At 58.0% G+C, this 27563-nt stretch overlaps 9 protein-coding genes across 9 annotated transcripts; 5 read left to right on the top strand and 4 right to left on the bottom strand.

The window, feature by feature from the left end:
• Window positions 1-412: 412 nt before the first annotated feature.
• Window positions 413-1255, top strand: PG985_007696 (uncharacterized protein; the record flags this gene model as incomplete). Its single annotated transcript, XM_066827464.1, has 1 exon — window positions 413-1255. The coding sequence occupies one exon, from the start codon at window positions 413-415 to the stop codon at window positions 1253-1255; it is 843 nt and encodes a 280-aa protein (XP_066685139.1).
• Window positions 1256-4723: 3468 nt separating this feature from the next.
• PG985_007695 (ATPase- F0 complex- subunit C- DCCD-binding site) lies at window positions 4724-5569 on the top strand (the record flags this gene model as incomplete). Its single annotated transcript, XM_066827463.1, has 3 exons — window positions 4724-4838; window positions 5015-5340; window positions 5456-5569. 3 exons carry the CDS (start codon window positions 4724-4726, stop codon window positions 5459-5461), a joined length of 447 nt encoding a protein of 148 aa, XP_066685138.1. The 3' UTR covers window positions 5462-5569.
• Window positions 5570-10136: 4567 nt separating this feature from the next.
• Window positions 10137-13660, bottom strand: PG985_007694 (potassium/sodium efflux P-type ATPase; the record flags this gene model as incomplete). The annotated part of the gene is made up of 5 exons (XM_066827462.1): window positions 10137-11120; window positions 11181-12350; window positions 12421-12997; window positions 13073-13338; window positions 13412-13660. The coding sequence occupies 5 exons, from the start codon at window positions 13658-13660 to the stop codon at window positions 10137-10139; spliced, it is 3246 nt and encodes a 1081-aa protein (XP_066685137.1).
• An 896-nt stretch (window positions 13661-14556) lies between these two features.
• Window positions 14557-15867, bottom strand: PG985_007693 (uncharacterized protein; the record flags this gene model as incomplete). The annotated part of the gene is made up of 1 exon (XM_066827461.1): window positions 14557-15867. One exon carries the CDS (start codon window positions 15865-15867, stop codon window positions 14557-14559), a length of 1311 nt encoding a protein of 436 aa, XP_066685136.1.
• Window positions 15868-16643: 776 nt separating this feature from the next.
• PG985_007692 (uncharacterized protein) lies at window positions 16644-19657 on the top strand (the record flags this gene model as incomplete). The annotated part of the gene is made up of 4 exons (XM_066827460.1): window positions 16644-16821; window positions 16932-18381; window positions 18704-19106; window positions 19178-19657. 4 exons carry the CDS (start codon window positions 16644-16646, stop codon window positions 19655-19657), a joined length of 2511 nt encoding a protein of 836 aa, XP_066685135.1.
• Window positions 19658-20422: 765 nt separating this feature from the next.
• PG985_007691 (Short-chain dehydrogenase/reductase SDR) lies at window positions 20423-21226 on the top strand (the record flags this gene model as incomplete). Its single annotated transcript, XM_066827459.1, has 1 exon — window positions 20423-21226. The coding sequence occupies one exon, from the start codon at window positions 20423-20425 to the stop codon at window positions 21224-21226; it is 804 nt and encodes a 267-aa protein (XP_066685134.1).
• An 819-nt stretch (window positions 21227-22045) lies between these two features.
• Window positions 22046-23062, top strand: PG985_007690 (carbohydrate phosphatase; the record flags this gene model as incomplete). The annotated part of the gene is made up of 1 exon (XM_066827458.1): window positions 22046-23062. The coding sequence occupies one exon, from the start codon at window positions 22046-22048 to the stop codon at window positions 23060-23062; it is 1017 nt and encodes a 338-aa protein (XP_066685133.1).
• A 244-nt stretch (window positions 23063-23306) lies between these two features.
• PG985_007689 (uncharacterized protein) lies at window positions 23307-24402 on the bottom strand (the record flags this gene model as incomplete). Its single annotated transcript, XM_066827457.1, has 5 exons — window positions 23307-23399; window positions 23482-23550; window positions 23624-23780; window positions 23851-24227; window positions 24340-24402. The coding sequence occupies 5 exons, from the start codon at window positions 24400-24402 to the stop codon at window positions 23307-23309; spliced, it is 759 nt and encodes a 252-aa protein (XP_066685132.1).
• An 807-nt stretch (window positions 24403-25209) lies between these two features.
• On the bottom strand, window positions 25210-26064 carry PG985_007688 (acyl-CoA N-acyltransferase; the record flags this gene model as incomplete). Its single annotated transcript, XM_066827456.1, has 1 exon — window positions 25210-26064. One exon carries the CDS (start codon window positions 26062-26064, stop codon window positions 25210-25212), a length of 855 nt encoding a protein of 284 aa, XP_066685131.1.
• Between the last annotated feature and the right edge of the window lie 1499 nt (window positions 26065-27563).

The raw sequence follows: 27563 nt of genomic DNA, 5'->3' as shown, positions 1-27563 counted from the left end.
ACATGACCAAGATCCGGTTCGAGTCGGAACAACATATGTCTACTTCTCCTGTGCCGGAATAACATTCCCGATGTATCCCAGCAGATACACACCTCACAAAGCAATTGTAACTATTCCATGGGGTTGTTACCATTTTGTTATAGGAGCAATGTTCAGGCAGCTCCCTTGTCTCCGTCATCACCCTCTCGTAACCAACAAAGGCATTGATCCTTGACAAAGGATAACAGACGGGAGTGTTTTCCTTTGTTGAGAGACCGGAATACAACAGTGGTTTGACGGGGTCACGGTATACAAATGTGATATAAGAGCGACCCGAGATACCAGCTCCATTGGAATCATCACCTACGCAACGCCGTATTACCTTGCAACTCTTAATCCTGTCTATCTTGCAACAATATCATTCGCTTCCACCATGGCACCCCCTGCCGAGATTCCACGCAACGGCGGCCGGCGCGAGAAGCTCCGGGACCACAGCGGCAACATCATCAACAACATCTGGAAGACGTTCGAGTACCGCGTCAGCAAGCCCGTCTGGAAAAGAGCGCTCCGGGAAGAGCCGCCCCGCCAGCCGTACACGGGGCGATGGTTCCTCCAGCTGCATTGGGAGATGAACCAGCCGGGCCCCAACACCAGCGACACCATCAACTCCATCCTGAGCTGGCAGACCGAGACGTCGCCGTGCTACGTATGCGGCGCCCTGAGGAACGCCACCAACCAGTGCGGACAGGCCTGCTACGACTTCTGGCGCAGCAACGCTGGCCCGATGGGCCGCCTCGACAAAGACTGCGAGATCCGCCCCCTGCCCTGGAACAGCGGCTTCCCGGGCCACGGCGTGTACCTCAAGGAGCGGACGCCGGGCGGCGCGCGCATGCCGTCCATCACGCGCGGCCAGCTGATCGGCGAGTACCTCGGCGAGCTGGTCCCCTGCGACGCCCCCGGCGGCGAGAACGAGTACGAGGGCGAGGCGAGCGGCCGGTACATCTTCGAGGGGCCCCACAGCAACTGGCTCATCGACGGCGGCAAGTGGGGCAACGCCTCGCGCTTCATCAACCACCACTGCCGGCCCAACCTCAAGGCCGTGCCCGTCGTCGTCGGGGGGCGCCGCGTCGTCACCTTCCGCGCCCTGCGCGCCATCCGGGCCGGCGACGAGCTGACGGTGCACTACGGCGAGGCGTACTTCAACAAGTACAACGAGAGGTGCCTCTGCAACTGCAAGGGGCGCGTCGTCCTACACGACCCGGAACCCGCTCCGTAGAGAGAAAGTCGAGGTAAGGGGCTCGCTTCGGCGGGCTAGGTAAGTCGCTCACGATTGCGTAGTTTTTGATCTGTTTTTGTTTGGGTAAGTTTGTTTGTAGAAAAATGCAAAATTAAATATAGAATTTGAAGCCGGGGCTCCTTTGGCTCTATTACCCATCTGAGTCGTTCGGCACTATCTAGGCATGTGCGCTTACATAGCTAATTGAACCATTTTCTACCACTTTTCAGGCTTTTGGTGTTTCACTGGATGGAAATAGACCGGAGACAAAGGTTACGCATCTCTTCACAACCAGCTTTGTTACTTATCAAGTCCACAGAACAAAGGCCAGTACAATGGTTCTAGTCATTGATCCGAACCATCAGCCTGGCCGCTGGCATGCTGACTCAAACCCGCCTACCTCCCTACCCAAGGTAGATACCAATGCGGCTCTGCACGTAGGCAAATGGCCCAGAATTCTCTTACCGTATCGGACGGATGTTGTCGCGGCTGCAGGCTGCGTAGTAGTAGAGCTGGCCCGACGTCAGATAGCTTGAGCCGCATCGTCCCCAACTCAGCGGTGCGACTACATACGTCGGCCCATGTGCTAAGACATCATTATCTAGGGCGAAGGCCCGATACCGGTCGTCGCGAGTTGTATTTTGTCTGGGAGTGCCAGACCTATTAGCATCGTGGAGGTCATAGCCAGGTCACGTCGGATCGGGTCGGGTCAGGTCGGGTTCAGGTGGACAGCCGTGGCAGGGTCGACTCGAAATGCATTGGAAACGCTGCGACCTTGGCGAGTCGATACTCAAGGCATTCGGGGTGCCGAAACGTACTCGAAAGAGCAAATCGTTGCTGGTAGGTGTTCGAGTCTGCGATAGGAGTTCCCCTCCAGCTTAGGTAGGTATGATGTCAGATTGGAGGGCAATGTTCTTTTCGCTGCCTTGCCCTGAATACTGGAGGGGATAATTGAGAAACAGACGAATCAATTGAATCAGCCAGTCCTGACATAGAGATGCCGCCGAGCATTGGACTAGTAAGTCATTCGTGGGATGTTAGCTGGGTATGGCTTCTTGTTGTTGATTGTCATTCGTTTCTGCATGATGCTGAATGCATCGTTTTCTCCCATGTCGGTCCAGGCGACCCGTTTTGCAGGGGTAGTTTCGACCTCTGCAATTACTTACGGGCGGAAGAAACTAAGGCCTGAGCCACGCAGCAAAACATGTACATGGACACAACAATACAGCATTATTGGTTTTGAGAATATGGAGCGATGCGAATTCTGAATTGGCTTCGAGTCGATTCTGGAAAGCTTCTGGATTTTTTTCTATGCTCTCAGAGATCTCTTTCTCTGTTGAGAAGCCTACAGGCAAATAACCCGATCCTTTCTCTTCGATCCCAAGTACCCAAACCATGGGAAACCAACCGCCGACCCGATTTCAACCGCTACTGGCAGGGAACCACGAGCGCACGTACCACGTCAGATTCGAAAATAGCTACCTGCAACCTTGAAAGATTTCCTCGTAGCGGGCAGCCACCAGCAATCCCCAACCAGAAAAGTAATGCACTTCGAGATTAGCATGTCTCGTCTTTGTCAATGGCGTAGATGCCAGGCTAGAGTTTACGTGCAAAAAAGGCTACGAGCAGTGATGCCAGCATACACATATCGTTGGACAGGCCATCTCCAGTTGTAATCGCATATGGCGCGAAAACCTGCGGCGCAAATTCCGTCGTGATCGCAATTATGTGCGGACTTCACACAAGCTTTCTCTCTCCAAAAGCGGCTGACTTGAGGCTCCCTGATCAGGGCTGCAAAATGAATGCAGGTTCCCCCTTGGCGCGTGCCGGCATAGGTTGGGATACCCCCAGCCCTGCATGGCAGCAGTGCCGTCATGATTCATTCACGGCCTCTGACTGGCCGAAAACTCTTCAGTATCGGGTGCGCGCCCCCCATGCCATGCCGGCAACGACGTGCCCAATTGCTGGGCCTGCTTATCTCTGGGAAATTGAGTCGGTGACAGCCACAATCTCATCCATCCCTCTCTCGCCCCGACGTCGCCGCCATCCATGCCTGGATTGCGCTCTCTTTCGATCTCTTTGTCCCTCATGGCGGGTATGTCACAGTTTTCGCACTCTCGCGGTCATGGTCTGTCCGCAAAGTTTCGAAACGGGATGGAACGCTCGCTCGACGTTAAGTAAGATTCGATGTGAGGAATTGGGCATCTCGGGGTCTAGTTCAAGACAGCTCGACTAGGTAAGGTGAGGTAAGCGGCATCTCGAACTCGGTCGCACGGCCCGGACTTTTCAAGTGAAGAGCCCAGCCAGCATATCACATCATATTCAATGCTTCACCGACAGAGAAAATCACTGGTAGAAATGGTAGGCCGTCTGCCCTTCTTATATACCTTTTCGGCTCACCACCGATTTTGCTGGCAAATCTCCACCACGTGTGCGAAATGTTGACGCTCATCGACCTAAGTGGGTACGGCCGGTGGGGGTCACTTGCGTCCCCTCTGTCTCACCTCCCTCCTCCCTCGGGCCTCACGGTCTCTTGCATCATTCAGGAAACCCAGGAAATCGCTCACTCTGGCGAACCCAGTTCTTGAATGAGATCGGAGGGCTGAAGGTCGAGATGGCCATGTAGAAGCTGTATAGAGACCTCTGGCGCTCGACTCCAGTTCCCAACATATCTGAATCTCTACTTGCTCATGATGGGTCGGTAAAGGATGAGGTCATCATGTAAAGAGACCGTGACAGTGCTGTGTACTCGGGGTTTCCGGGGTTGAAACAGAGATTCCCTAAAATTATCAATCGACGCCAACACCAGAAATAAGCATAGGCAAGGCCTTGGTATGCTTCTGGGTGGCTGCTGTGATCCCGGGTTGACCCGAGAGGCCTTTGCTGGTGTTTGTACAACAAAACAAGCGAAATTTCTGTCAGCCTTGTCTGGTTCGGGTAGCTTCAGCAGAAAATTTGCTGAAGCTTGGATCGTGGCCCGGCCCACCCGCTCAGCAAGTTGATAGTGGAGGCCCGAGAATGATAATGTCTCTTTTGGTCGCTTTTTAGCCTCTGCTCTTGCAGTGCAGACTCGCCAGGCCCAGCAGCAGCCCGTCCCCCTACCATTCAATGCCAGCCAGCCCAGTGCGATTCCCGATTTTCCCACTACCCGCTACCTACCGACCCGGCGCCCATTGTGCTGTACACACACCCGCCTCTCACTAACTGCTCTCCAGTCTCTCACACTTCTCGCTCGCTCTCACACTCGGCCTGCCACCAACCAGCCTGAACTGGGTCCCCCCTTCGGCTCAGCTGTTCCTCCGTCCACCTGTTCTTTTGGTTCCTTCTGGAGCTCCCCTTCCTTTCCTTTCTTCCCACACCAGTCAAGAAGCTCTTTGCTCCAGATCCAATCTTCCCTTCCTCAATCTCAACGCTATCCATCTTTCCCGCATCACCACCACCATCTCCTCTCAACCCAAATCCATCACAATGGCCTCCGTTCGTGTTGCTGCTTCCCGCCTCGCCGCCTCCATGGGCTCCAAGGTCGCCCGACCTGCCATGCGAGCTCAGGCCCCTGCTGCTGCCGCCAAGCGCACCATGACCAGTACGTGAAAATTTTTACTCATGCCCGCGAAGCTCAATGGCCCTGTCGATGCTTCGGAAGCTCCTCGAGCATCGCGAAAAAAGCTCTGCTGCCATCGGCATTGGCCTCAATGGCCATCAATTCATCAATTGACGACCAATTGGCTAACCAATGACTTGTTTTTTCCCCTCGTACAGGCAACGCCTTCCAGACCGTCAAGCGCCAGCAGGCCTCCAAGATTGTCAACGCCACCACCCGCCAGGCTTTCCAGACCCGCCGCGCCTACTCTTCTGAGATCGCCCAGGCCATGGTCGAGGTCTCCAAGAACTTGGGTATGGGTTCCGCCGCCATCGGTCTGACCGGTGCTGGTATCGGTATCGGTCTCGTCTTCGCCGCTCTCCTCAACTCCGTCGCCCGCAACCCTGCTCTCCGTGGCCAGCTCTTCTCCTACGCCATTCTGGGTTTCGCCTTCGTCGAGGCCATTGGTCTTTTCGATCTCATGGTTGCCCTCATGGCCAAGTTCGTACGTGCTCACCGCCTCCTCATCACGATGATGAGGGCCCCCCTCATCCCGACCGAGATATCCAAGCTCGATCGCGTCCTACCAAACCCAGATATGCTAACCCGTATTCCAACAGACCTAAACGCATTCTCCATTCTTGGAGGCTGGACCCACACAACGAGTCTGATACACGTCGTGTGAAGAGCGATCTTAAGGCAATGCTGCAGCTGCATCATGTAGACGACATACTTCTGCCGCCTTCCCATGTTTGCATGCTTGCGAGCTTGCCGTGTGTCGATTGAAGGGAACACCCACCAGCATAGACTAATAGTGGTAGATATGTCCTGGGGAATAGACAAAGGGCATTTGACGCGGGTAGACTTGCATAGCATTGAGATCATTTGTAGACAAGTGTGGCCGGAGATGGGGGATATTTCTGTCAAAAAGTCAACTGCGGGACCTGTAAAATACAACCATCATCTTTCCCTGAACCCACTCCCTCGGCTTGGATACGGCTCAAAAATCTTCATCTTTTTTATTTGTTCGGACCTGACGCGACGCGATATGACTGCTATGCATGCATTCTGGTGATGACTTCATTTTCGAATTGACGTGCTGACATTCGATATGGTATCCCACCAGTGACACTGCCACCATGAGCCCAATTGACTGCAATTGAGCTCGAGATCATCATCAATTGACTTCAATTGCTGTGGAAGACCAAACCGTACACCCGTACTGGCATCTATCATTTCTTCAATCCATTGTCAACCAATTGGCAACTCAATTGACAGCTCAACGGCCTTTTTGCGATGGCTTCTTCGCCTTGTCTCGCACTGGCGGACAGACGGGGGGTCGAATTGGTGAGGGCTTTTTTAGATTTTTTCTCCCCCGACGAGACCCACCCAAGTGTCTCGTTATCCTCGGCCTTCTGGCACCTGGATAACGAACAGAAAACCAAGGCACACACACAGCTCAGCACACCCACCAGAATGTGAGACACCCAGCAAGCTAGCCAGGACGCACTGGGTTCTTGCACTGGGCACCTTCAAGACACACACACGCTTGTGTGGATGCCCGGCAATGTCCACTTTCCCCGGCTTTGTCCCTTATCGCTGCCATCTTGGCTCGCCTGGTGCTCAGAGCTTCCCTACATCTCTTTCTTTCCTTCTCCCACTCCGCAAAATGGCCAAGAAGTCGATGGTGCAAAAAGGTCGCTATCGTCCCTATCGTCGTTATCGTCGATTGATGTCCCCACTTAACTCCGCTCTGCTGTCGGCTGCGTTCATCAACCCAATCAGGTATCGGGGATGGCAACGTGTGGCACTCGGTAGGTCGACTGACGATCTCATGTTGGCAGAGCCCTTTTCTTCTTTCTGCCCTTCCACCGGTTTTGACTGCTGCTCGTTGTGCTGCTGAGACCGACATAAATGGGAAAACTGATGGAGTAGCGCGGATAGTCCAATCGTATGCGACAATGTGAGGCGTAGCGTAGGCCCGCTTTCGCTTTTCCAGTAGGAGATTTCTGAGTGGGTTGGGTGCTGCTTTGATCAGGTCACGATGACTCCAGTGATCCACACACGGGTAGGCAATCGAACTATTAAGCTCGCGGGTGTCCCTCCTTGGAACCTTGCTCGATTCCTCCTGTGTTGGCCTCTGGCTGTGTCCCAAGTGCGGCTAGAAATCATCTCTCTTCTCGAATTTCATTCTTCTTCGCCCATGTCAACTTTGACACTTCCAGGGAGGCAGCTCCGGCACTTCGACTGGGACTCACATTCTTTTTGACAGAGTGACAAGGATCGGGATAAGCGAAATGCAGAAAACCAGCAAGCAACAACACCGTCGTCGTCTCGATAGCTCGCCTGGGCCCACTCGAACTCACGAACTCTCAATGATCTCGACAAGGATGATGAAGCCCAGCAATGCACAACGGAGAACAACATCAATCGACATCATCGCATACGAGATGATTTTTCGACGATGGCCTGCATCCTTGACTTGGGCCTGCTTTCCACCTGGTCTTCCACCAGCTAGTGCTGCCTGCTGCCTCAAGGGACTTGGCCGCTCGTGAACCTTGGCACGAACGTCCGTTGTACGGTGCGGACCCCATCTCTCAAGTGAGCAAGAGGGTACCTCATGATATTTCAAGTGAAAAATCCCGAGGTAGGAGATTCCACTTGGATAGTGCACATACACGCGCACTAAATGCTTGATCAAGGATGCAGTCATCCCAGACCGGGGGAGATGCTCGTCAAGTGTACTGTCGTCACCAGCAACGAGTTATGAGGACTGCGCAATGATTGATGTGGGAAAGGAGAAGTTCGAGCCGTCACTGCCCATGATGGGCATATCGGTAGGAATTGACCATGCCTCGGGCCAGGCCCGCGTTGGGTTCATCCCTCGCGTCGAATGTGCACCACGTGCCCCGGAGGGCCGGAGGAGTCGATGATCCCAGTTGCCAGGGAGCGTATTTGCAGTCGGCCCCCTCAGTTTGGGGGCCAAAATTTCCAGGGCCGTCGTTCCGAACGTTGCTGGAGTGGCTCAGGGCATGATTTGGAGGGACGAAGGAAGGAAGGAACATATGGATGCTTGAAGTGCATCATGCACTGCAATTGAAGGCGCGGGCGAACAGACACGTTGCCCTTGGGGGGACGTCAGGCCGAAAAGGTCCTCAAAGTTTAGGTCGGCAGGTCGAGGCTGCCTGGCTACTGGTGGCCGTCTTTCCTTCAAGGTTCGAAGTTGTCGGTGATTCGAATCGCTAATACCAAGCCCGCAATTGCTGCGGGCAGGCGCCATACGAAGCTTTTTTTGACGCAATTGCAACTCAGAAGGCACGCAATACCGCGCAAAGGAAAGAAAAGAGGGGAAACAGAGTCAAGAGTTGGAGGTTGGACATTGGGGATTATTAAAGGGAACCGTTATGGAATACACAAGACCGAACCATGGCCATGTTACATACAGTCATGCACGCAGGACGCCTGTTACTCCTCCCCTCCTTCCTGTCCTGCCTTGTTCTCTCCCTCCCCTGCCACTGCCACTGCCCTCCCTCTCTTTCATCCGTACACAGCAGGTTGCAGGTTGCATCTGAACGTGTTTGGTGTGCAATCCCCTGCTGCAGCTTCCCCTCACGCATCAGGTGACAAAACGAGCCATCTCATCTCACCCAATCTGCAAGAGGGCAAATGCGCGCAATCTGACTGGCTAGATTTTTGGCCCTCCCCCAGACCCCGGATTCCACTAAATCTGCGATCCGGGCTCCATCCACTCCACTAAAACCATTGGCACTCCCTACCAACTAAGCACGGCAAATCACTCGCCCATAGCCACACGAGCACTTGCCCAAACACAGAACCACCAACATGCACGACCAAAACGAACATCATCTTCAGAAGTCTGGAAATCCTCATGGCAAACCGCACAGAATGTACTGCGCAAAAAAACACAGTAATGAGCTGGTATCATGTCAGCAGATTAGAGAAGGAAAAGTTAAGCCATCCTGATGCTTAGGCTGTTGTTTACTTCGCGCTTCAGAAGCTACCGGCGTTGGATCTCTTTTGCTCGGTTTATTGACAATTTTACATGCCACAGCGTGATATGGGATACGCAGATTATGTACATTGCCATCGAACCACCCTGAGACCCTGAGCACAAAAACTTCCCCGAACCAGCAGATCGCTCCGCTCCGGCGCGAGAGCACAAATAACTCTGCATAACGACACACATGATTTACCGTCCTACTTGTCGTTGACGCATTTCCGCTCTAGCTCAACCAGGTTGTCTCTGAAGAAGTTCCTGGGCCGTGGCCGTGTGTGTTGATACCAAAAGGTTCTCCCTCCGACTAGGGGGCTACAGGTCCTTCCTGCCGTTGTCAATCAAAAACCAGTCTACGTGTAAGGTGTACATCTACCTACCTGGAAATGGTCCGTGATCTTGACAATTCACTTGGTCTTTTACTGGCTTCAATGCGATAACATATCAGCCAAGCAGAAACCAAGGGACTTGTTGCGAGAAACGAGCACGTTTTGCCCTTGAAAACAAACTCTCAGAAGAGCTTCTCGTACTGTGACCTTTTTGGCATCATCAGCAAGGAGGTTGGTCTTCTGGTCTCTTTGCAGCCTCAACCGCAAGTGCTGGTCAACCATCGGCACTGCAGTTTTATCTTCAATGCCTACCTAGGTACCTCGTAAGAGCCGGGAACCGTGCCGAGCTGGCAGCATGTCGCTGCCGGGGCCCACCCGGTGGCCGACAAGCGCACGACCGCACAGGACAAGAACTCGGCCCGTGGCAAGTTCTTCACGGACTTCTGGGCGTCGAGGTCAAGTCTGAGACTTGTGGTGACCAAAAACGCCGCTAAAGCCGTGTTTTCCTGACTGCCCGGTCTTGTCTTGCTCGTCGAGCCATCGCACGCACCGGGGGGCCCTCTACTCGCTCTGCGCAAGATGGCGACGGCACATGAGACCCACCAGGGCGTGGCTGATATGGGAAAATGCGGAGGGAGATGGCGAGTTGGGAAGGTGGGCGGTGATTACTCAAGCGTGTACGCCTTGCAAGTGTTTGTGGGACATGATTCTCTTTTATCAAGACGAGCTTGGGTCAAGCCAAGCTAAGTATGTTACAGATCCCAGCTCAAGCGGTGGAAGCACATGCCACTTGAGCTGGGGCATGCGTCACACCACCCTTGCAGATATATGTCGTGCTGTATCACTTTGAATCTCGCTTTTGGTCTTGTTTCATACAGTTGCAGTTTATTAGGAATTCGCATGACCACCTAAAAATCCAGCCCATCGCCAAATCTATTAATAAGTAGTTCATTCTATTTACCGGCCCGAGAGATACTCGCCAAAGACGCGCGCCTCGACATCCATATCCATCCAGACGGCGCCGCCCTGGGCCCTCTTAGCGGCGCGGCGGAAGTAGACGCGCTTGGCCCACTTCCAGCCCTCGACGCCGGCGAAGAAGAGGGCCGAGGCGACGAAGACGATGCCCCACTCCCAGGAGATGCCCGTGTGCTTGAAGACGGCGTGGTTGAGGACGGGGATGTAGAGGGTGGGGAAGATGGTGACGAAGCCGGCGAGGACGGCCCAGAACAGGAACTGGTTGCGCCAGATGTCGCGCGCCCACTGGGTCCAGGGCGTCGTCGTGCCCGGCTGCATGCGGAAGAAGGACCGGCGCATGTCGATCATCTCCCAGGCCAGGAAGAGGGCGAACCACGTCAGCGTCGCGAAGGTGGTGGCGCGGGCCCGGAAGACGGTGTCGCAGGCGCTCGAGAAGTCGGCGTTGCAGTCACGGCCCAGGGCGCCGTCGCCGAAGCCGAACACCACCAGCGAGAAGGTGGCGAGGCAGAGGGCGGCGATCCACAGCCCGTAGACGATCATGTCGACGAGGAACTCGGGCGTGAAGATGCCCGACTTGAGGCTCTGCGGCGGCCGCTGCATGATGCCCGGCACGGCGCGCTCGAAGCCCAGGCCCATGTCAGGCAGGCCCGACGTCACCATGATGACCCAGATGATCTGGACGGGCGCCAGGGGGAAGACGGAGAGGCCCGACGCGTCCTTGAAGGCCAGGCCCACCAGCAGCGTGCCCGCCTGTGCGATGTTCTCGGCCAGGACGTGCAGGACGAACTTCTGGATGTTGTCGAAGATGCGCCGGCCCTCCTCGATGGCCGACACGATGGAGGCGAAGTTGTCGTCCATCAGCACAATGTCCGACGCGTCCTTGGCGACGTCGGATCCAGCCTGGCCCATGGCGATGCCCACGTCGGCGCGTTGGAGAGAGGGCGAGTCGTTGACGCCGTCGCCGGTCTGGAATGTGTCAGTCAGTTCAAAGTACAATGCCTGAAGTGAATGGGGTTCGTGACTTACCATGGCACAGAACTTGCCACGCCGGTGCAGGGCTTCGATCATGCGCACCTTGGTGCTCGGGGCGCAGCGGGCGATGACGAGCGGCAGGACGGGCAGGCGGTCGATCTCGTCGTCGGACAGCGCGTCGAACTGGCCGGCCGTCATGACCATGGCGGCGGCGACATCGGCGCCCACGCTCCCCATCCGCGAGGGCAGGATGCCGACCTCGATGGCGATGGCCTTGGCCGTCTCCGGGTGGTCGCCCGTCAGCATGTGCACCGAGATGCCGGCCTCGTGGCAGCTGCGCACGGCGGGGGCCGACTCGGCGCGCGGCGGGTCGTACAGGCCCACCAGGCCGCGGAAGACCAGGTTCCTCTCGACCACGGCCCGGTCGTACTCGGCCTCGCCATCCTCCGCCTCGCCCTCGTCCTTGTCCTTGCCCTCGCCGCCGCCACCACCGCGGGGGATCGGCTTGTCCTTTTCGTCGCTCGGGCGGCTGGCCAGGGCAAGTACGCGCAGGCCCATGCCGGCGAACACTTCCATGTTACGCAGGATCTCCTCGCGGTACGCGTCCGTCATCTCGCGGGCGGCGGCATCGCTCGTGCAGGCCTCGAGGACGCGCTCGACGGCGCCCTTGGTGAAGACCCAGTCCTTGCCGGTGCGGTTCTCGCGCATCACGACGCTCATGCGCTTGACGTCGCTGTCGAACGGCAGCTCGGCCACGTCGGTCCAGTCCCGCGTCTCGTCGCCGACGAGGTCCGGCCGCCGGCGGGCGAAGCGGTGGGCCAGGACCTGGATGGCGATCTCGGTGGGGTCGCCGCGCGCGACCCAGGCGCCGCGCTCGCCCTCGTGGACCGTGGCCAGGTTCGCCAGCGTGGCGACGGAGAGGAAATCTTGGAGGTGGCCGTCGGCGCTGTCGCGCAGGAGCTGCGCCGGGTCGGCTTGGCCGTGGTCGGTGCCGGAGTCTTTTTGGGCGTTCTTGAGATCCATGTCGGTGGGCTTGCGGGCGTCGAAGGAGATGGAGCCGACCGTCGGGTTGAAGGGGTCGTCCGACGTCTCGACCGTGTACGTGCCCATGCCGGGAACCCAGGCGGCACGCGCCACCATCTTTCCCTGGGTGAGGGTGCCCGTCTTGTCGCTGCAGATGTCGGTCACGGCGCCGAGGGCTTCGAGCGACTTGAGATTGCGGACCTATTGTTTTCTAAGCGTTAGTCGAGGTTCGAGTGAGAAGTCATGGAAGAGTCTAGGTGAGCCCACTAACCACTACATGCCGTTGCACCATCCGCTTGGTGCCGGCCGCCATGGTGATGGTGAGCACGACGACCAAACTGGCGGGAATCATGGAGAGGCCGGTCGCCACCGCATAAATAATAACCTCTTGCCGCGACTCGAAGCGGTTGGCGGCCAGCACAATAATAGCACAGACGACGGCAATAGCAAAGAGCAACATGGCGAGCTTGCTCAGCTTGCGCTGCAGCGGCGTCCCAACATTAACACCCAGGAAGCGGCCCAGGGCGTCGCCGAGCGTCAGCGTATAAGCCTCGAGGTAGCGGGCCGGATTCGCGCGGCGGCCATCGGGCCGGCGCTTCACCGCCCGCACTTTGGACTCCTTCTGGCCCAGCGCCGCCGCAATGGCGCCCACCTCGGTGCACGCGCCCGTCGCGAAGACGATGCCCCGCGCCCGGCCCTTTGTGACGGCGGAGCTGCTGTACGCCACGTTCAGGCGGTCGCCCGGCCCGGTCTTGTCGTCGAAGACTTGGTTCTGGGACTTGCGGACGGGGAGGGATTCGCCGGTGAGGAGGGCCTCGTCTGTCTCGAAGTTCTTGGCTTCCACCAGTCTTTGGGGAGTTAAGTTAATCGAGACATCCATAGTTATGCAATACGGAAGACTGGTGCGTAGAATCTGTGCTTACCGGATATCGGCCGGAAGTGTGTCGCCCATCTTGACCTCCACCACATCGCCCGGCACAATCTGACTCGAAGGGACGACCTGGGACTTGCCGGCCCGAACGACGGTGGCCGTGGGCGAGCTGAGCGACCGTAGCGAGTCCATCGTCTTCTCCGCCGAGTACTCCTGGAAGAAGCCGACGACCACGTTGAGCAGAATCACGGCGGCAACGACGCCGCCCTCGATCCACGACTGGATGCCGAAACTGGCGGCCATGGCCAGGATGAGGACCTAGATAGAAGCCAAGTCAGCACTGGCAATGACTGTATGTTTAGTGTATAGATGTTTCGAGAGGCTGGCGTACCAGGGTCATGGCGTTGGCAATCTGCGCAATGATAATCTTCAGGGGCTGGACGCCCTCGGCGTCTCCCAGCTCATTGGGACCGAACTTGGCCTTCCGACGTTCGGCCTCCTCGGCGCCCAGCCCGTCGAGCCCATCCGTCTCGAGCTCGCTCGCGACAGTCTCCCAGCTCAGGGCGTGCGCGGGCCGCGACAAGGGTTCGTTGGACTGCCCCGACACATGCTGTGGCGAAGCATCCCGGTTCTTCTCCATTGCCTTGGGTAGCAAGCGTGGCAGCCTCACAGAAATGCTCGGGCGGTCGATCCGGGGCGAGCCACAAGGAGAGGTCGGTCGAGAGTCGAGAGCAGCGTATAGTTGTATGGTTCTCCGGGAGAGATGGAAAGGGGGTGTGAGACTCGATGGTTATTGGTCGGGACAGGATGGGGTTCCTTTGACATGAATACAACAAGAGAGAGAAGGAGAGGGAGAGAAACGACAAGAGTGACCATGGCATTGTCATTCTTTATACGCTCTCTGACGCGACCGCCATTTCCATCTAAGCTCTCGGCCGGCTATCCGGCTCCCCAGCTACGTCGACGAGGCTCTGTCCATCCCAGGATGCGCTCCCGTTTTCGCGTGCCAAGCCCGGATCCCTACGGCCGCGATAGGGAAGAGTCGAGAAACGCGCGCGGTCGGGGAAGAGTTGTAGGCAGTGGGCAACCAAGATCTGGAAAGATCCATGGCCGTACTGACGGGCCAAGGTTCCACTGCGGGAGCGCCAAGCTGGGTACGCGGAGTTAAGGCGGCTGCAGCCCAAGAACTATCTATCTACCTTGCTGGCCCCACCCGCTTGGCACATGGCGAGAGCCCCTTGGCGATGTATGTGCGTTGACACTAACGACAGCACCTGTCGCCATATACTCGAGCGGGAACTCGACCATGGCGCTCGGCGTTGGTGCGAAGAAACTCACCTCTTCTCTGCAGGAGGGCACTCCGGATTTCGAACTTCAATCGAGTGGGTGATGCGTCCCATCATTTTCACATGGAACTAACTGTAACCCTGATTACCTATTGAAAGCAAACTCCCACATCCGGATGTAGATCGAGCATGTATTTAGAATGATATATGCCTTGGGAAAGCAGCCTCTCTACGTGGCCGCCATATTTATTCAAAGAAGATCCCGCACCACTCGCCATGTCTGATTCCCAGCCGAGGGAAATGAATCCATATCCGGCGTGTCCGGTTCCGGGTCTAGACGGCTTGTTGCGAAGTAGGCACTGTCCCCCAGCGCTGCTAGAGCGAGTCTCATGTCGTGGCCGTGGCCGCGGTAGCGGACCCCCCTGATCCGACGTTTCGATCGAAAACCAACCAAGGTGACCTCGAATCCGCCGCCGCCGGACTGCTCCACGTCCTGGTGATGCCTGAACAGAAGACGTGGGCAGAAGTAGACCCGGTAGCAGCCTTTCACGGTGATGCATCTCAGGGCCGGCCAGTCCCAAGCGGCAAGCCGGCGCAGGACCTCGCTGACGGTGCCCCCGACCACCGTGACGTTTTGTATCCAGAGCGCCTCGAGGGTCTGTTGGAAGCGCGCGACGAGCGTGGGGAGAACAGTGGGCGGGACGTGCTTGCCGCCGGCCAGCTTCAGTCTGGACAAGGCCGGCAGCCGCGGCGCACCGGCCAGCCGGGCCAAGAAACCCGTCACGTCGCCAAGACCGCTACAATGACGAAGGGTCAGCGATTCCAGATGGGCGGCGGCGGAAATTAACGACACCATGACGTCCGCCGGGCCATCCCTAAACTTCCAGCTGAGGCTGAGCCACCGGAGGCGGGACGCCCAGGAAGACTGGCTCAGGAGTTGAGACAGTTCTGGGCTGGAAGGCCAGCCCTTCGCATTCTCAGAGCCCGTGTCGAGTTGTAGATCGAACCGCTGGACCTGAAGCCCCCCGTCTTGCTTGAGGAGAGAGAGCATGAACCAGAACGTGTCAACGGGGTTCAGCCGAGGCCTGTCTCGCGGGGGCAGGGACCAGCGTCCCTGATCGGATCCATCAATGATGCAGATCTCGGTGCAGTGAGCAAAACGGAGCAGCACGTCCCTCAACGCGCTGGCCTGCCGCGAGTCGAGGTCGACACAGCCGCTCTCGCAACGTGGCCATCGCTCCCTGAAGCCGTCAAGTTCAGCGTCGACGTCGTCATCGGGTAGGTCAAGGCTTAATTCGGGTGGGTTGGAGACGCTATACCGACGAGCTATCTGTAGAGAGCGGACGCGCGATGCTATGTCGCGGTTCTGGGCGATGTGGCAAAGCCGCCGCAGACTGCGCGGCGTGAAGTCGGTGGTCAAAAGGGCGAACCATCTCCGTGCGAACAAGTCGTAACTTGCTCGACACAACCGGCGAGAGACGCCACGAAATGCGAGAAGGCTGGAGTCATCGAGTGAATGGACAATCAGTTCGACTAACTCGACACTTAATTGATCCAGCATTTCATTTTCCTATGATGAACTATTGGCACCAGAGAATGGTAGGAAAGGGGGTTGAATCACTGTGGTGCAACGGTGTGACGGCAGAATGAGGAGTGCAACTGGTTAAGCCAATCAGGGCACATCAAGCCGGATGCTCGGGCGTAAGCCTCTTAGGAGCCACACCTTGTAAAATCCGATTATCCGGCAAGAGCCAATCAACGGCCATGGAAGCGGCAGATCGGAAGACGACCAGCAATCAATCGGGCACTTACATCGAGTGTGGTCCATTCTGACCTGCAAACGTTTTGAGTTCAGATGCTAACCCCAAGATGACCACTGGCAACATAAACCATACACAACGAACAGGGCAAGAAAATAACGCAAATGAGCATATATCTAGAGAGTTTCCATTCCGCCTTCCGCCAACGCCCCCTCACTCGGGTTGTGTCTTTTTCAGAGATGAAGCAGCTATGTCCCGGGAATTTTGATGGAATGCTTGTGGCCAACTTATGAGCTCTCCAAACGTCGGACTGACCTCATGATAGCGACTCGCCTACCATGGGGGCCAGCGGCGCAAGGTGGGGGTGGCCAAGACCACTACGGCTGGAAACCTCTCCGCCAACTGACAAACCCAGCCCAAGGGTTTTCTGTCTTGGTGAAACCGATGCAATCATGTCTGATTTCCTGCGAGTGACTCCGTCGTGGCCAACATCTGACTGTCCTGCCTACGGGTTTTCTTGGATGCTGCTACTGACTGGCTTGACATACCTACTAACTTGAAGTACCTATGGACAATTATGGCACAGCTGAACACCTCGGCCGCCGGCGACAAGCTGGGTGCCGCAGCAGCACCGCCGCACAGGGTGGTGCCCCGCAAGCGCCGGAGGACCACGAAAGCCTGTGACGATTGCCGACGCAAGAAGATCAAGTGCGACGGGAAGCGGCCGTGTTCGAGCTGCGCCGACTTCAACTCCGGTAATTGCGTCCCCCGGCAACCAACCAAATCTTGTTCATTTCTTCGAAATGGTAAAACGGAACGAAACCCCGATAATAAGCTGACACTCGCATTTTTGCAACCGATGTAGAATGCGTGTACACGCGCATATCTCGGCGAGAGGGAGAGGCCAAGTCGTCGTCCCCCAGCACCGAGGTAGAGGAGCTGAGAGAAAGACTCCGTGTAGCCGAGGCTCTCCTCCGCCGGTTCCTACCGGATGTAGATCTCGACAATCCAGAAAACGCTACCCCGGTTTCCGGACCGGATGTTGCTCCGGGCTCGGGTGCTGCGTCGACAGTCGCTACCACGCCCGCCACCGCTGCCACCGCTGCCACCGCTGCCACCGCCGCCTCGGACGGCTCCTGGGAGCATCGCGGGCGGTACATTCCCCTGGTCGAGAAGGCCAACCAGCTGGACCGCACCAGCACGGGCGAGTACAACTTCCACGGCATGTCGTCGGGGGCGGCCTTCCTGAGCCGCATCACGCAGTACCTGCCCGGGCTCCCCCGCTACGATGCCAGGATGCCCTTCCTGCCCCAGCCCCCGCGGCCCTGGTCGTTCGCCGATGACAATCCCGCGCACATGAAGGGCGGCGCCGGCAGCAGCAGCAACAGCAGCCCCTGGTCGACGCCGCTGCTCAGCCACCACGGGATGTCGCGGCTGCCGCTCCGCCAGCTCGCGCACGACCTCTGCGAGTACGCCTTCAGCCGGGCGTCGTGCCTGCTGCGGGTGGTGCACGTGCCGTCCTTCTGGGCGGCGTTCGGGCGGCTGTACGAGAAGCGGCCGCAGCAGTACACGCTGGCGCAGCAGCGGTTTGTCGGGCTGCTTTTCTCGGCCATGGCGCTGGGGTCCATGTACGACGTCGACGAGAACGACCCGACCAACCCGGACCACTACGCCGTGGCGACGGAGCGGGGCTACCACTACTACGCCTCGGCGCGGCACTCGCTGCAGGACGTGACCGAGTGCGGCGACGTCACGACGCTGCAGGCCCTCGTCTTCACCATCCAGTTCCTGCAGGCCACCGGCAACCTCAACGCGGGGCACAGCTTCGTCGGCATCGCCCTCCGCTCCGCCCTACGCATGGGGCTGCACCGCCACCTGCCCCACGCCGCCCTGCCGCCCATCGAGGACGAGACGCGCCGGCGCCTCTTCCACACCATCCGCTCCATGGACATCTACCTGTCCACCACGCTCGGCCTGCCGCTGCTGCTGCAGGACAAGGACGTCGACCAGCGCTGGCCCACCGAGGTCGACGACGAGCATCTCACGGCGGCCAGCTCTGTCGTTAATTCCCCGCCCCCGTCGGACACCCCTTCGTTCCTCGAGGCCTTCAACGCCCACGCCCGCCTCATGCAGATCCTCGCCAAGGTCGTCGAGTACGTCTACCCTCCGACCGGCACCGACAAGGGCCCCCAGGACGTCACCTACCTGATCAGCGTGGCCAAGATCCGCGAGATCGAGCAGGAGCTGCACGATTGGCAGGGGCGCCTCTCGCCCACGTGGCGGGCGGGGCCGCAGGAGGATCTGCAAATCACCCGGTACGTCCATTAGAAACCACCCCGCCCTGTCCATTCCTGTACTTGTGCCCTCACTGTGTCCCTTGGAACCTGCTGTCTTTTCAGTCGACCGGCAACACTACCTCCTACCTCCGCTGCGTAGCCATCACACAAGCTTCCGCCCGGAGGGAAAGAAAGTTGGTGCACCGGTTTCATTTCGGGAGTTGTGTGTGTTTGCCTAGATAAGATACGTTCTTTGGTAGGCATCGGTAGGTCACAGTGCATAGAGACGCGTTGGAACTGAATGGAAAGGGAACGGAACGCACCCTTCTTTATACTGACTACTTCTTTTCCCCTGATCCAGCGTCAAGATCCTCCTCCGCTTCGCCTACGCTCACGTCCAGATGATGCTGTACCGGCCGTTCCTCCAATACTACTCCCAGCGGTGGTCCGCCAAGACGACGGCGACCAACGAGCGCGCCGACGACGAGCGGTACCTGGCCCTGGCGACGGCGGGCATCAACGTCTGCCGCAACATCCTCCACATCGGCCTCGAGATCCGGAAGCAGGCCGTCCTCATCGGGCCCTACTGGTTCATCACCTACACGCAGTTCTTCGCCGTCCTCAGCCTGCTGCTCTACGTCGTCCACAACCCCGACCGGCCGGGCGCCCTGGACCTGCTGGCCGACGCCCGGCTCGGCAAGGACTGCATCTCGAGCCTGACCCAGCGGAGCCTCGCGGCCGACCGGGTGACGGTGGCGCTGAATGTGAGTGCAACAGAACGACCACAAATAAAAAGTCGCAAGGCTTACAGACTAATCATCATTCCTTCCTCTAGTCCATATTCGATCATTTGCCCCCTCGTTTCAGGTCGGCCGAGTTCTCCACCGCCCGAGAGGATCCGTACGGCCCGTCAAGATGTGAAGACTCACACTCTAGGTTCCTTCCGAGCTATGCCCCTCCGGCAATAAGCACGGCGGCGGCGGCGAGCATGCCGCCTCTGAGGCCATGGCCGATGGATGTATCGATGCCTTTGGGCAGTCCGTCCAGGTCTCGAGTCGAAATGATAGCTCCTGTCCAACTTCCACAGCAAAGGCACACATTGCAGCAGCGGCAACCCCTCTCCGACGGCCATTACCAACCCGCTGCGACGAACCCTATGGACTTCCTGTTGAACGATCCTTTCGAGTATCCGGTGCTACCGGGCGTGAGTCTTGCGGATGACGGGTTCGGAAGCTTCCATGATGATTTGCAGTTGCCCCTTTATGAAGCCCAGATGGATTTCGAGGGCCAATTCCAGTACTTCCAGGACATTTAATAAGCTCAACAAGATAACGGAAATTCTGTGATTGAGCGGTTGGCCAACAGTCCGAGTTGGTGAACACGAGGGCTGCTGAGCCCCTGGGCGGTAGCCATCTTAGGAAAAGAGTGCAGCCCCTATTTGTAGTCGGGAGAGGGTCGACCTAAACTAAAAGCCATTCTTCCATGTCCAATCCGCGGGCATGCGCAATACCGCCGTAGCCGTGAGGGTGAATACGGTGGACTAGGTAGCAATTCAATCTGACATGCATCACACATTCGGATTTAGCGCGAACCGCTCTTGGCTCGAAAGGACATCATCCCCTGGATGAGGCCAAGTGTTCTCGTGAACGAATGTATGTGGTGGTGACATTGGAATCGCAAGAAGAATGCGAAAAGGAGAAATCAATAAAGATTTCCTAAAAGATTTCCAATTGATTGGAAGTATGTCGCCTGTTGCCAGATCCGGGGTTTCTTTGGAAATGAGAGCGGATCTGGGCTCCAAGCTCCAAAGACCAAAAAGTTCGGGTTCCCCGCATTAGCCATTAGCAGTAGCATCACGGCTCACCAACGATCCCGTCAGCCCAGCTCTCTTTGCAACGGTGAAGCGCCCGGAACAAATTCCGGCCCACCACCAATAAATATTTCCTGCGTATAAATACCCCTTTCCGAAAGTATCCTCCTGTTTTACACTGATCTTACTTAATATGACCATTGTTTCATTTCTGTAAATTTTGCTAGAAACCCCCCTCCTTGCTGCCCTAGACCAAAGCTCAATTACAAGATGACTTCTGTTTCGCCGACAAATACCGTCTACCTGGTCACGGGAGCAAACAGGGGCCTCGGCCTCGGCCTCGTCAAGGCCCTACTGGCGCGCCCCCGGACCACCGTCGTCGCCACCGTCCGCGACGACGAGACCGCCGCCGGCCTGCGGGAGGAACTAGCCCAGCCCGCGACCGCCAGCACGGTGGCGGAGGAGAGCGCGGCCGAGGTCGTCGTGCTCGACCTCTCGACGGCCCCGACGCCCGAGCAGGTCCTCGAGGCCATCCCGCCCACCCTCGTCTACTGCGTCGACGTCCTCATCAACAACGCGGGCCGCATGGCGCCCATGGTGCCCATCGCCGACGCCGCGCCCGCGGACCTCCGCGCCGCCTTCGAGACCAACGCCGTCGCGCCCCTGGCGCTGTTCCAGGCCCTGCGCCCGCGCATGCTGGCCACCTCGTCCGTGCGCGCCGACCGCCAGGCCCCGCCCAAGGTCGTCATGGTCAGCTCGAGCGTGGGGTGCATCGGGCAGCAGGAAGCCCCCGGCGGCGCGTACGGGGCGAGCAAGGCGGCGCTCAACTGGATCACGCGCGCGCTGCACAACGAGAACACGGCGGCCGGCGGGCTCGTGGCCGTGGCGCTGCACCCGGGCTGGGTGCAGACGCGGGCGGGCGCGCACGCGGCGAGCGAGTGGGGGTTCCAGGGGGAGCTGCCCGTGACGGTCGAGGGGAGCGTCAAGGGGATGCTGGAGGTGATTGACGGGGCGACGCGGGAGACGGCGTCGGGCAAGTTTATGACGTACAAGGGGGAGGAGCTGGCTTGGTAGTTTGGTGATGGGGTATGGGATTTGTTGGATGCGACTGACCCCAATGCAGGGTACTATTGGTTTACCCCTGAGTCTACCACGACAGTGTTTTTTGATGCAGCCATGTCGCTTTATAATAATATCAATTGAATTTATGATGCACCGAAGATCAATAGTCCTTCTATTCTGTTCAAGAGATCCGCTTTCTGTCTAAATCGCGGTCTAATTGCAGGTAAACGTTCAATCGTTGTTTCCTCTCATGCTGGGAGTTCCCCTGGATTACGGTAGACCACCCGGAATGGCGTGCGGGAAGGGCAAAAGAAAACGAGGGGCATGGCATTCTGCTCTAGCTGCTAGCGCTGCCTTTGTCTTCGCCCATTCTTGGCTGACCGATACATCATGGGCATCGCTTCTCGTCTCCCCTTCTTCAAGATAGTCAATTATCGCAATCATGACCCCTTGAAGTGTTTCGCATCAAACTGCAACCAATGCACACGTTTAGGAGCGAGGATTGATCCACAGATGGATGTGGCTGGTAGGTTTGTCTATCGGCGATAGCCGTCGAGACCCACGCGTTTGGAGTTGACGTCGTTGGTGGAGTGCTGTCCTTTGAGAGTTGGCTGCGCCAGATCCTCCGAAAACCTTCTCCGTGCACATCATCTGAGATCGTCTCATAGCCAACAAGTAATATTGTACCTATTTCTCCGATCATTCGATTACTCAAGAATAACGGTTCGATATAACCGCATCACAATCGCTGGTCGTCAGACGGATAACAACAGCTCCCTCACAAGTTTGACTCGGAACCCCTCACCCCACTTAGAAACCACCACCGGGAAAATGAGCGCGACTACGACCAAACTGCTCGACTTCCTGGAGCAGCAGGTCCCCGCCGACGGCTCCCACAAGCAGCTTTGCACCTACGTCCTGCCGGCGCTGGTGGACGCCGTCGCCGACATCTCGCGCGTCCTGCGGGACTCGGCGGCCGTGTCGGCCGTCGGCACCGCCAACGCCTTCGGCGACGACCAGCTCAACGTCGACGTCTCGAGCGAGGAGGCCGTGCGCCGGGCCCTCGGCAGCTGCTCCGCCGTGGTGACGGCCAGCAGCGAGGAGGACCCCGTCGAGAAGCCCACCGGCTGCCGCCCGGAGTGGCCCCCGGCGAACGCTGAAGACGACGGCGCCGGGGAGATCTACTCGGTCGCGTTCGACCCCCTCGACGGCAGCTCCATCATCGCGCCCAACTGGTCCGTCGGCACCATCCTCGGCGTCTGGCGCGGCGCCTCGGCCCTGCACCAGAGCCCCAAGGCCCGCCAGGTCGCCGCCGTGCTGGGCGTCTACGGGCCCCGCACCACCGCCGTCGTCGCCCTGCGCCTGCCCGGCTCCTCCCCTCTATGCTTTGAGGTCGCGGTGGGCGAGCAGGGCGCCGACGACTCCGTGGTCGTGCGCCCGGACGTCAAGTTCGCCGCCGCCCCCTTCAAGACGCGCTACTTCGCGCCCGCCAACCTGCGCGCCGCGGCCGAGGACGACAACTACATGCGCCTCGTGACCCATTATATCCAGAACAAGTACACGCTGCGGTACAGCGGGGGGCTGGTGCCGGACGTGGTGCACGCCCTGGTCAAGGGCCACGGCGTCTACGTGTCGCCCGTGACGGGCGCCAGCAAGGCCAAGCTGCGCCGGCTCTACGAGCTGTTCCCGCTCGCGCTCATCGTCGAGTGCGCGGGCGGCAAGGCCATCGACCCCGCGACCGGCGACGACATCCTGGAGCACCCGTCCAAGGACACGGACGAGCGGGCGGGGCTCGTGTGCGGCACGGCGGAGGAGGTGGAGTTTGTGAGGAAGTCGTTGCTGGGCTAGGGGCGGTGTCATGTTTTTAAAAGTTGAAAGCGAAATGAAGTTTGAGAGGTTCATAACTATTGTTATCTATATAAACCTTCATGTGCCAATACCAATATGTCCTGGCTACCTGCGGCTGCTGCACAAATGCCCTCAGGTGGGCTATGTCGACGGTGAACTAACATCCTTCTGAGCGAAATGCGGTGTACCATTTAAATTATTCTGTCCTTCACCCATCACCGTGACTATATGCATTTCATCATACTCAGTATTCATCAGTCTCACTGAAAGTCTTGTACGGGACTGGAAGAGGCACATCAAGCTTGCGAACACGGTTCGGGCCGTAGATGTCAGCTTTCTGATGCAGAGTGAATTGTTAGTCAAGCCGCTAAGCCTTCGATGTGCCCTAATGGGAAATGAAGAAGTAGCACGCCACTAACCTTGGTAGCCGGCTCGTCCGGCTTGGGCATGAAAACGGCCTTGCCATCGTTGCCAAAGTAGGCAAGATCCTTGGAAAGCAAAGCCCGTCAGCGAATGTATTGCATCAAACCATCAAACCCGACTCAATGGGCTTGGTCTTACCTTTTCAAATGCGATTTGGTTCTTGTCGGCAAATGTGATCCAGTTCTCGCTGAAGGGGGCGCGGGACACCTCAAGACACCGGAAGTGCCATATCTTCCACTCGCCGTTCTGCTTGAGGAAGTCGAGCGCGTATTGGCACCACACCCAATGAGCCCACCTATCCTCAACAGTCAGTCCTTCTGACAGTATGTTAAAAGAAAAGAAGGGACGAAACGGGTCTGACTTACACCCGCTTCCCCCGCACATTCTTCTCGACCGGCTCGTACAGATTCTCCGGCATCGCCCCCACGTTCCCCGGCTCCGTCACGCCCGACTCCAGGCCCGCCATGAGCCAGAACCCCTTGGCGGTGTCGCCGTCCCCGGCCACCTCGATGGCCGGCGTCGTGGTCTGGTGCAGGATCAGCTTGCCCTTGGGCGCGGGCCGCCCCGTGTGGTACGCCATGACGGAGTCGTAGTCGGTGTAGACGCCGACGTTGGTGTACTGGGCCCGGATCCCCGGCGTGCCGCGCGCCACCCACAGAGGCTTGATCTGCTCGTCGAGGAACACATTGTGGAGGTGCATGTACCGGCTGAAGACGTTCTCGACGGCGCCGCGGTCGTGGGCCTGGTTGCAAGTAAGTAAGGAATAGATGAGACTCACTGCTTTGCGCGTTTACTAGCATCGTTCTGGCTGATCAAGTGGTTGGTTGGGGGTGGTATGAGGAGGAAGCACTCACCCGTTGGGCCAAACGCTCGGCGGCAACTACGCGCGCCTCTAGTTCAGCCATCTTGTCGGACATGGCGGTGACTTGCGTATATTACTGTAGGCGTGGGTATCTGCTGGCTTGTCTATACTCAAATGTAGCTCCTCTAGGCTCAGCGGATATACCGGTCTTATGCCAGTGTTATACTCGTTACACAGACCGGATTGTGGGGGAGGGGGTAGCGGCCTCCCAGGGGACCATCCCTTTTACCCCACGGGGTTTGGATGCATTCCGGCGTCCCGGTCCCCGCAGTGGGTGTTCGACCAGGATGCGACTTTCCACTTGGGGCGGCTCGCATCCTGCATAAGGTGGTGCGACCTTGGCGCGCGCATACATACAGGGAAGCCCTAGGAATCCCTAGCTCTGGTTGCCCGAAAGAGCTAATTAAGGCCATCATCAGGTGCTTATGGTGCTTGCTCAACGCAGCGAAGGGGTCACGTCGACGAAGGAAACAGGTGGTAGCGACCAGCATCGTATTGCATTTTTAGCTGAAGCTGACTGGCGGGCTTTGTTGTACATACGGGTGGTGACTGCAATAGTTGGGATCTACGGCCTCTGTTCTGATTCGGCATGAGGCCACGCCGCCATCCAGTGGACTCGTAAGTCATGGCAGGGCTTGCCTGATGCATCGCCTTGAAGGGAGATAAGACCCCCAGCGGCAGCATCATCCATCAACACCCAAACTGCTGCTTCGATCACTTCTCCAGCTCATATCCCCTATTAAATATTATGCCATTCTCTCCCCTTGGCACGACTAAATGTGCACCCGGACCTCCCAGGTGTTTGCGAGAGACGCAAATTTCATCGATTTCACTGCCTTGCGCGACCCAAAGCGACTCCCTTTCATCCACTCATCCCACTCATCCCACTCCTCCCGCTCCTCCCGCTCATCATGCTCATCCCAGCTTCCGATTGCCCGTCGTCCGGCACGTCCTCCTCCGCCCGCCTGTACGTCTCCAACCCGTTGGGGTTATTCCGGATGATGCCATTCCACCGGATCAGCTGCGGCTCGCGCCCGTCGCGCTGGTCAAACTCCTCGAAGAAGCCCTCGGCGAAGACGCCCCCGTCGGCGCTGAGCACCTTGTGGAAGAAGGCCGCGGCCGCCGCGTTGGACTCCTCCCAGCCGAACCCGACGCCGTCGCTGAGCTCGGCCCCGGGCTCCTGCCAGCCCGTCGCGAGGGGGAACAGCTGGTGCCGCCGGATCTCGCGCGGCAGCGCCCACCACGACCCCAGCCAGCCCTTGAGCATTTCCGTCCCGTAGCCCTGGCGCCAGTACTCCTTCTTGACCAGGACCTCGGCCTCGGGCCAGCCCGACCGCGCCATGGTGACGCAGTCCGGCAGCCCGACCTCGCCCACCAACTCCTCTTCGTCGGACTGCGTAAAGGCGCCAAAGTACCAGTGCATCTGCCCGTCCTCCTCGAGCAGCTGCGCCAGCTGCCGCCGCGACTCGTCGAGGTCGCGCGCCGCCCGCCCCCGCGTCATGGACCCGACCTGCGTCTCCTCCCGCGACCGCAGCTCGTGGAAGGCCTCGAGGTCCGACGCCGCAAAGGGGCGCAGCACCAGCCGTTTCGTCCGCACGGGCGCGCGCGCCGCCAGGCCCGGCATCGGCCGCACCGGCATGCTGACCTGGTAGCTGAACCAGGGCATCATGCTCCGGCCCGCGAACTCGTCGTTGTCCAGGGCGAACTTGATCGGCATGTTGTGTGTGTGTGTGTGGGTGGGTGTGGGTATATATGTGTGTGTGCGTGTATGTGCGTAAGTGACGTGAAGTGTCCTTCCCTTCCCTTCCCGTTTGAGGTGGGGACCTTTTAATCGTTTTTTTTTTTATCTGGTGTCGCGTCGTCGAGATGGCGCAAAGACAGAGGGCCGCTGGTATTCCCGTGGCGGCTCAATTGTCGTGGTCGTGGTCGTCGTGGAGCGTCTGGATGACGGAATCATGAGGTAATCAAGAGGGTGCGGCGGCAGCCAAAGCAGCAAAAGCAGAGCAAAGCAAAAAGTAGCGAGTCCTGTCTGTGTCTCAACTATCTACTTAAAGTCAAGTGCCGATGGGGAAAATAGAGTGTGACAAGATCCGACGAAAACGGATAAGGACAGATAGGAATAAAAAAAAAAGTCTAATACTATATATCCGGTAGAAGTATCTGTAGAACAAGAAGAACGGATAGAGAACACCTGACATGAGATGGTCGAAACAGCCAACCCTCAGGACAAGTAATGAAGATCACCGAGGTGAAACCCCCAAAATTCGAAAGTGAAGCGTGCAGATATTTCCCGGGATGGCCCTACCTCTCCCCTCTCTTCCCCCCTTCTGATCCTCCTTCGACTCCTCTCAACGCTCGACCGTGTCTGGGTCCTCGTCTCCATGTTTCCTGTCTGTGATGTACATAAGATCCGACGCCGGTTGATGGAGACGCGCGCGCGCACGTTCTCCAGTACCATGCAGCCGGGTATGGGGCCCAACGGTCATTGGTGCAGGCGCGGGCGGGCAAGCCAGAAGCAGGCAAAAGGTGAGTCGCGGTAAGTAAGGGATGGATGGATTAGGTATGAGAGTGAGAGAAAGAGAGAGGGGACCGACCCATGGGTCGGGTTGTTTGTCCAAATACGACACCTTGGCAGCCAAGCAGCTTGGGTGTATGTAATATGAGCTGGCGAACCGGCTATCCTTTCCCCGGTAGTGGCCTGCACGGGCGAGAAACTGATTGCTGACTGACTGGAGCGGTTCGCCATTTGGGATGAGCCGCCCGCTGCCCGCCGCCCCTGATCTTGGATGATACACCCCCGGCCGAAGGCGCCCGAAGGGGCAGGCAACTGCGTAAATCAATCCTCCATTCATCCATCCATCCAACGTCTACCTAGTTCGACGTCGGATGGCTGCGACGGTCGCGACGTACAACTCTACGGAGACCTGATACGCCGCTGTTTGCTCAGGAGGTTTGCTCTTTTAAGCCTTGTTGTAGGCGTGGAATCACATTCCGCCATGTAACGCTGTGGCTGCTGTGCTTGCCCCCGTACGAGATGGCGGGGCACTTGGCACCTCTGGCATACATGACTGGCCTGGCCCAAAAGCAGCACCACCATAATCTACCAACTGAATGGAACAAATCTGCTGTGCCCCTAACCAATCTTCTGTTGCAATGAATCGAATGGGGGTCTATTGAATACAGTATAGTGTTACTACGGATCCGTATACAGATTGC

Source organism: Apiospora marii (genome assembly GCF_038362585.1).
Source record: "Apiospora marii strain CBS 49790 chromosome Unknown utg000004l_segment0_segment1, whole genome shotgun sequence".
In the NCBI taxonomy this organism is placed as follows: domain Eukaryota; kingdom Fungi; phylum Ascomycota; class Sordariomycetes; order Amphisphaeriales; family Apiosporaceae; genus Apiospora; species Apiospora marii.
The sequence above is the reverse complement of the archived record's forward strand: the minus strand, read 5'-3'. Positions and strand labels throughout refer to the sequence as shown.